General features: G+C 30.5%; 1 protein-coding gene across 2 annotated transcripts; it reads left to right on the top strand.

The window, feature by feature from the left end:
- The first annotated feature begins 310 nt into the window (after window positions 1-310).
- Window positions 311-5771, top strand: LOC143242669 (techylectin-5A-like). 2 transcript variants are annotated; one of them, XM_076486174.1, is made up of 6 exons: window positions 311-447; window positions 1645-1825; window positions 2792-2982; window positions 3089-3194; window positions 3657-3821; window positions 5271-5727. In XM_076486174.1, the coding sequence occupies exons 2-6, from the start codon at window positions 1669-1671 to the stop codon at window positions 5660-5662; spliced, it is 1011 nt and encodes a 336-aa protein (XP_076342289.1). In that variant the 5' UTR covers window positions 311-447; window positions 1645-1668; the 3' UTR covers window positions 5663-5727. The 2 variants fall into 2 exon arrangements, with proteins under 2 accessions (XP_076342289.1, XP_076342345.1); XM_076486230.1 differs by lacking the exon at window positions 3657-3821 and having other exon boundaries at window positions 5271-5771.
- The last annotated feature ends 2273 nt before the right edge of the window (window positions 5772-8044 follow it).

Genomic DNA, 8044 nt, shown 5'->3' with positions numbered 1-8044 from the left:
AGGGTCTTATAGAAAGGAAACAAAGAACAATATCGGTACTCAAGTAGACCAGACGTTCTGACACACTTGAAAAATTGTAACCTTAAACCTTCGAAAACAACCAAGCAATTTCAAGATATAAAAACTTAGAGAACATTATGAAATAAAAACAGAAGATTTAAAAGTATTCTTAAAACATTAGATTATATTTCTTATTATGTTAAGTTATAGTTTGTTATTGTTTATTTACATATCTGAATACCATCAGTGATAGTTGTGAAGTTTGACCACGTGAATTTGAAGCACGTGATTAGACAGAGAACACAAGTTAAAACAACTGAAGTTCACGAGACTTTAACAGAGACTTCCGTTCTTTCGAGATTTTGCTGTCTAAGGTTAAAACATCATCTTATTTCAAAATACATCAGTTACTGAAGGCAGTTATACCAAAGAAAACTCGTTTGAAAGGTAAGTTTCATTTTATATTGTTGATATTTGACGGATAGTCTATTACTCAAGTATTTAATTCTATATATAAATCTTTTGTATTGTGACTAATAAATATAATAATAATTCTTCGTCATTTGAGGAATGTTTATTTCTTGTTAAACACAAAGCTTTACAATAGGCTACGTGTGGTGTGTCCACCTAGGGTATCGAACCTCACTTTATAGTTCCTCAGACTTACCACTGAACCACAGTCTGTGGAAGAAATATTAGACATTACTGAATATTTAAACATTCAAACATTATTTCAGAAAAATCTACATTGAAACATAATCAGTGTCAGGGAGAATGGAAATATTTGGTTTCAAAATAAAGTATTTTATAAGAATAATTGTAGGTTAAGAAACTGTTGGAGTCGATTCTTTGCTGGTTTTCTTTTATTTCTTTCTGTTATAGTAAAAACTGTTCGTGATACACTTCTACATCATATTACATATAACACTTTTGAAAAATGTAACTAAAATCTTATAGCTAACTACGTGTACAACAATACACCCAAGGATATATTTGTGATATTCCTGTTATTGTTTCAATCGGTCAGACAGGTTGTGTTATTTCTGTATATTTAAAAAATTACTTTTGTTTTTACACACTAACTTAATCCAACCTTAGCAGATGCTTAGTAATAAACAGCTTTATCATCTTACAAAACCTTCCTTACAAACTCTAGAGGACCGGCCAGGTGGTTAATACATTCGACTCGTAATCCGCGGGTTCGAGTCCACGCCACACTAAACATGCTTGCTCTTTCAGCTGTGGAGTCGTTATGATGTTTTGATCAATCCCACTATTCGTTGGTGAAAGAGTCGGCTAAAGGTTGGCGGTTGGTGGTGATAATTAGCTGCCTTCTATCTAGTCTTACATTGCAAAATTAGGGACGGCTAGCGCAGATAGCCCTAGTGTAACTTGTACGAAATTCAAACCGAACAAACTAAACTCCTGGTATCTAAAAGAAACTAAATGTTAATTGTATCAACTTCATGTCAGAGATACATTCAGTAAAACTTCAATATAGTGAAGTTAGTTTATATTTTTCCATAATATCGTCAAGTTACTCTCTCTATATATGTATGTATGTGTGTGTATTTTATATTTAGTACATTATTCTGTATTACGTCTGTCGAAAAGAAACTTTTACATAATGTTTCTATTTTACAGTAAGCAGAAAATAAGTCTCTAAAAATGATGACATCCGTCTTTATTTGGTTTGTTTATATGGTTGGTACAAGTTCTGGATCAGAGTTCGTCACGAAACAGTGTCAGGAGAAGTCGATAACCGGAATAGTTGAGTCCATTGACGTTTTAGTTTCTCTGGCCAAAGAAAACCTCAAAACCAAAGGTAAAACTTCTCATGCCAGTTTATCTAGAGGTGTAAATAATTCTTATCACTAAATGTTATTAGAATTAATTATATTAAAAAACCTTATATATTATCTTGTACATAACATCATTGTATATAACATGACAATCATTTAGTCCAAATGGTTTCTGTCATTATAGTTACAGGTAATATCATAATAAAAAATATTAAAATATAATAACACAATATTATTATTGTTATTTGTTGAATGATGATTTTCATACATATGAAGGATGTTCAGTTGTACACAATGAGTATTATTGTTTAATATATGGAATTTATGTTCATGAACATTTCTATAGTTTATTATTTGACGTTCTTTGGAAAATATAACACAAACTAAATGGTTTTCTTTCTTTTTTTGTTGTTATGAGACAAACGAACTTCACTTTTCTGATTGGAAATTAAAATCTTGTGTTTTAAGTTTATGTAGGTGTTTACTTTATCATATTAATGTTAAATCTTCATTTCTCTTTATAAGCTAAAACAAAATAAAATATTGTAAGAATGTTGTTATAATTAAAGTTAAAATAATAAGTAGATAAATAAATCTTAAGGCTTCGATTCTAAATATTTATTGCGAATAAAAATGTTACGATAATTGTTTTAACATAACATCTGCAACAATAAATAAATTGGTTTTATTTTTCTACGAAATATAGTCAGGTAATAACAAGTGTGCTAACTATACAGTTTAGAGTGTACCAACCACATAATAACTTGTGTAATATGTAGCTATCTATGACTTTGTATAAAACATACGAAGTTTGCCACATGTTCCAAACTATTTACAGTGACGTTACTGAACAAAAACTACGTTACTATGACAAAATGTAGAAACATTATGTGCAAATAACATTTACTAAATGAAATTATTTATGCATTTACATATATATATGTAAAACGTAACCTTGGTTAGGTAAAGATTATGTCTTTCTGTCTTAGAAAAACATCTAATCAACCATGAAACGGACCACACATGTTCCCTTTATTCTCCTGGACCAACAGACTGTGCACATATTCTACATAATGGACATTCTACCAGTGGATCGTACCGTATATGGCCAAGGTCATGGATGACTACTGGAAGTTTCTATGTTTACTGTGACATGATTACTGATGGGGGAGGCTGGACGGTAAGTAACGTGTATTATAGATAATAGAAAATTGTTATATGTAAAAACATGTGTAATAAGTTTAATTATTACAACAAACTTAAAAGTAATCTTTTCTGTTACTAAGCTAATCCAAAGACGAGGAAACCACGGAAACCCAAAGGACTACTTTTTCAAACCATGGGCTGATTACAAAGTTGGATTTGGAGATATTAAGAAAGAGTTCTGGCTTGGTAGGTTCTGATCTTAGTTTAAAACATATGATTTTAGGATATAGAAGGCGTACTGGCTAGATAAATTAAATTAGACTTTTTAATACATTGTTCAGAGATACAAGATACAAGATAAAAATTATTGTTCCTCTAAAGATGTAACAACAATATGCAGTGCAGACGTTAATAATTCTTGTCTCTTCTGGCAAAGTTTTTGTTGGATAACTAACAGAATTATCTTAATCCGTAAACCCTTTTTAGTTACAAAACACAAGTTTGTTGTAACGTTTTAATTATTGGGCTTCATGTTGTTGTTTGCAGTGAACTGTTTTATACAACTGTGAAACATATTAAGTCTTCTATCTTGAAAACGGTTTGATAAATGTTAATTTTAAAATGATCTTTCATACTTTAAATGTTTCCCTTCATTTTCTATGAAATAAACTTTGTGTTAAATCGAAATGTTTCATTATTAATTTGTAGGAAACGATCGGATCTATGCTCTAACAAATCAAGGAAATTATTCAATCAGGTTTGATTTGAAGGATAAAGAAGGAAACGAAAGGTTTGCCATCTATCGGGAGTTTTGGATAGAAAACGAAAACAACTTGTATAGATTACATGTCAGTAATTACACTGGTGACGCAGGTAAACTTTAATTAATTTATTAGTAATATGTGAATCTAACTCTTTAAAGTTATATTTTCAAAACAATGTAGTAGAAATATTCTTATGAAGAAAGCTATTTAAAATATCTGATGATAAAAAAAACTGTTCCCAACTGTTTAATTTATAAACTTAGATTTAACAACTTGACGTTTAACTATTATTCTTGCTTGTGTGTCTTACGTATAGAATGATAAAATCAATTAATTTTAGGAAAAAATCTTTTTAGGTGAAGAACACAGTAAGTTCTTCGTTTTGAACCACATAATGTAACTAATATTAGGATTCCAGCTATTCTAATTATATATATATGGATAATCAGGCTGTTTACGATGAAACTAAACCAATTAATTAACTATTTAACCTACACAACATCCAGTGTGGGTGTCACGTTACGCTTTATTTATTGAAATAGCAGGAGTCACAAAGGACAAAATTCATTTATCGAGACAGCATAGTTCGGTTATTGTCTATTAATTGCGAGTTGAATGACAGGGATAGCGTGAAACCTTTTAAGTGTAGTGAGTGTTGGTATAATAAGCCTAAATAAAAGCATAGTGTGCTATCATCTACCCTAGAGCCAAGTGTTATAAGATTCCATGAATGATCTCAATGTTGTTTGGCTTATGAAGTAGTTTACTGACGTTTTACTGCATCAACTGCATTCTCATGTCTATCTCTTGGTCAAGTTAATTTCGCAAAATTTATATATTTCATTTAGTTATGAAAGGTGATGTTATTGTATAATATGGAGTGGGATGGTGGTACTTCCCCAGTCATTATTGACAAGATGTACGCTGGAATAAAGTATAATACCCGGATGAAAACAACAAAATTAACCCAGCCTACTATATAAGTTAAACAGATCAATATCAGGTGTCTATTATAAAGACTGATAAGTCACTTACTATTACAGTTTTAGTAATAATTATGAAGTGTTTTGTAATTTAATTTATATATGTATTAAAATCTTAAGACTGTTTTATATCTTATATATATTACTGTCCTGATCTGTTTTGCACCTCATTTATTACTATCCCAATACCGTATAACAGTGGTTCTATTCTCAATAACTGCAGCTGGTATCGAACTCATGCTCTAAACTATTTTGCCTAAACTATTGGATTTATCTCTTATAATTAGTGTATATCCTCTTCATTATTAGACGTCATAAACCTATTTTATCTTTGTTGTAAATGATATAGAGATAACTAAGGTGAATGTTTTGTTAAAAACAGTTTGGTTATTTTAGAATGGAAGACTTTCTTTGTTTATGTTATCATTAGAGTGTAAGGTATATTTATGTTTTGGTTAAGAACATAGTATTACAACTATCGTTATTATGTGTTATTAATCAACCAACCAACATATTTCACATATTGATTTATGATAGCTCGTTTATTGATGTTATGTTACTGATTCATACTACAGGAGACGGGTTCAGTGGACACAATGGGTTCAGTTTTTCTACGAAGGACAAAGATAATGACATTTATGAAACAAGCTGTGCCCAAACCTTTAAAGGAGCTTGGTGGTACGACAAGTGTCACAGTTCCAACCTCAATGGTCTCTATCTGAATGGTGAACACGAGAGTTATGCTGATGGTGTGGAATGGAGTGCATGGAAAGGACAGAAATACTCACTTCCAGATGTGGAGATCAAGATACGACCCTGTATTAAAACCAATATAATATGTTACAAACAACAAACCGATTGTACTTTTTATTCTGATTTTTACAGAAAACAAACATGTCTTTGGTGTTTGGAAATTGTTTTAATTCTGTTGTTTCTAATAGTTACAAAAGTAATAATGGGGTATTAGTATTTACAGGACTAATAAACTATACAGACTTATTTTATTATAATAACACTTGTATTTGATATGATAAAAGTAATAGCTTAATGTTTTTTTTTAAATGTTAGTTTATGTTTGAAAGTCAGTTTGATACTTAAGGTATTCTACACACCAAATTAATAACAAATAATGTTACCGTCGGGTGTCTAAACTGATCACGTGACAACATATTGCTACTGTTACACTTACCAAAAGACAACGTTCTAAAAAATATTTATAAATAAAATAATTAATTTTCATATCACCATAAGGCTCCTAACAGCTTTCTAGAATACGCTGGTAGCTAACTTGATAATATAACATCTAGATATGTATACGTCACTCAAATTATGTCTCTTATCATTGGTGGATATAGTATCAATGTCGTTTTATGACACTTCTTTAGTAGATGAACATAATAATACAATGCCATGTGTTGCGTCGAAATATACAAAGAAACACATGTATTGCTCTGAACAATACATAGTACAGGATCAAGGACTGTCACATCTACATACTATTGTTATATATAAGATTTTCATTCTGTTTACCAGATATATACAAGTAAGCCATTTATTTGACAAGATTCATTTCAGAAAACTGATGTTTCTTGGCTGTATTCAATACTGTATTTAACACGTTTCTTACTGTTCAACATCAAGAAGTTTATGTTTTATACACAAATGTATGTTGTTAAACCTGAAACATAGATTGCCCTGCATAATGTTTAATACTTTTAATTTTTCTCTTGACATAGATACATCGAATAACTAAATAATCTCTAGTCTTTAAAGATATAAAAACATCATCTATATTGAATAGTAATAAACTATTGAAAAATTATTATGTCTTGATTAAAAGCTCAAAAGATTGATAGAGTAATTAAAAACAAGGTCATCAGTCAACAATAGTTGTTTGAAATATCTCAAAGATGGAACAAATACAGAACAGGATTTATTTTAAATACAATATAGGGTTGATTAATTCTAAATACAACGTATGGTGGGCTAATCTTAAAAAAACAGAACATTCTAATGATTAATTATTAACACAGTATATTACTCATTAGTTCTAAATAGAACGTATTGACGAATCACATATAAGTACCAGATATGTTAGAAATAATTTCAAATATATCATGTAGTCAATTAACTCTAGCCGTATGTTCATCATTGATTCGTTAGAATTTTTTAAAATAAATTTACAAATTAGTGAAATCTTACAATTAACAACTCACTTAAAGAAAAGCATTTGTAGTTGAGATGCTTGATTGGCAATTTGCTGGTTGTGGGTTCACTACTCTCATGGAAATTCTTCGAGGCCTTATAATAGGATTGTTAATTCTCTATCCGTTAATAAAAATTGTCCAATAGTTAGGAGATAGTGGTGTTGATTGTCTGTACTACCTTTAGACTATCAGTTCAAAATTAGCTAAGCGCGGCATGGCTAGGTGGTTAACACACTGGAATCGTAATATGAGGGTCGCGGGTTCGAATCTTCGTCACACCAAACATGCTCGACATTTTAGCCGTGGGTACGTAATAATATAACACTCAACCTCACTATTCATTGGTAAAAAAGACAACCCAAGAGTTGACGGTGGGTGGTGATTACAAACTGCCTTTTCCCTAGTCTTAAGCTCCTAAATTAGGGACGACTAACGCATATAGGCCTCGTGTAGCTTTGCGCGAGATTCAAAAAGCAAACTAAATTAGCTAGCCCAGATAACCCTGGGTAACTTTATGCTAAATTCAAGAAGCGAACAAAGAAATTAATAAAAATTTGATGAAACATTTAATTTAACAAAATATATTAGGATATGAAAATGTTCTGTCTTTGTAATTTTTAAAATAAGAATCTGCACAGTCGTAAGAACTTAACACATTAATACCATTAACGTCTGCATATGTGATTGAAATGTGTCATGAACAAACGAGGTTAGAAGCTGGTTAGAATAACTTACGTACAAGTGGGTTTATAATAAATATTTTATTAGACACTCATTTATCACTTGATTAAGCAAGTTTACAACTAGATACTTTCGAGATGATAGAGATTTTATATTAAAAAAATATGTTAAAATGAAAAATTTAGATATTAAATAAATAAAGTCAACTTTAGCTGACAGCTTCTTATTGATAGACTTTGAATGTCTCTCGAAATTCTAGTAACCTCTTTGACAGTTCCACTGCATTCAAACCATAGTACTGGCATATTGTATTTCATCTTCCAGTTCATGGTTCACCATCATGATTGTTCTTCCTTCTGAGTTTTTTAACAGGAATATCTATAAGAGTATCATGTAGGGTTGGAAACTGTTTTTTATTCTTCATAATTGTGTGTCATGCATTATCAGCATGATCTTGCATC

The sequence above is a fragment of the Tachypleus tridentatus genome, chromosome 1 (genome assembly GCF_004210375.1).
Source record: "Tachypleus tridentatus isolate NWPU-2018 chromosome 1, ASM421037v1, whole genome shotgun sequence".
NCBI lineage: Eukaryota > Metazoa > Arthropoda > Merostomata > Xiphosura > Limulidae > Tachypleus > Tachypleus tridentatus.
The sequence above is the reverse complement of the archived record's forward strand: the minus strand, read 5'-3'. Positions and strand labels throughout refer to the sequence as shown.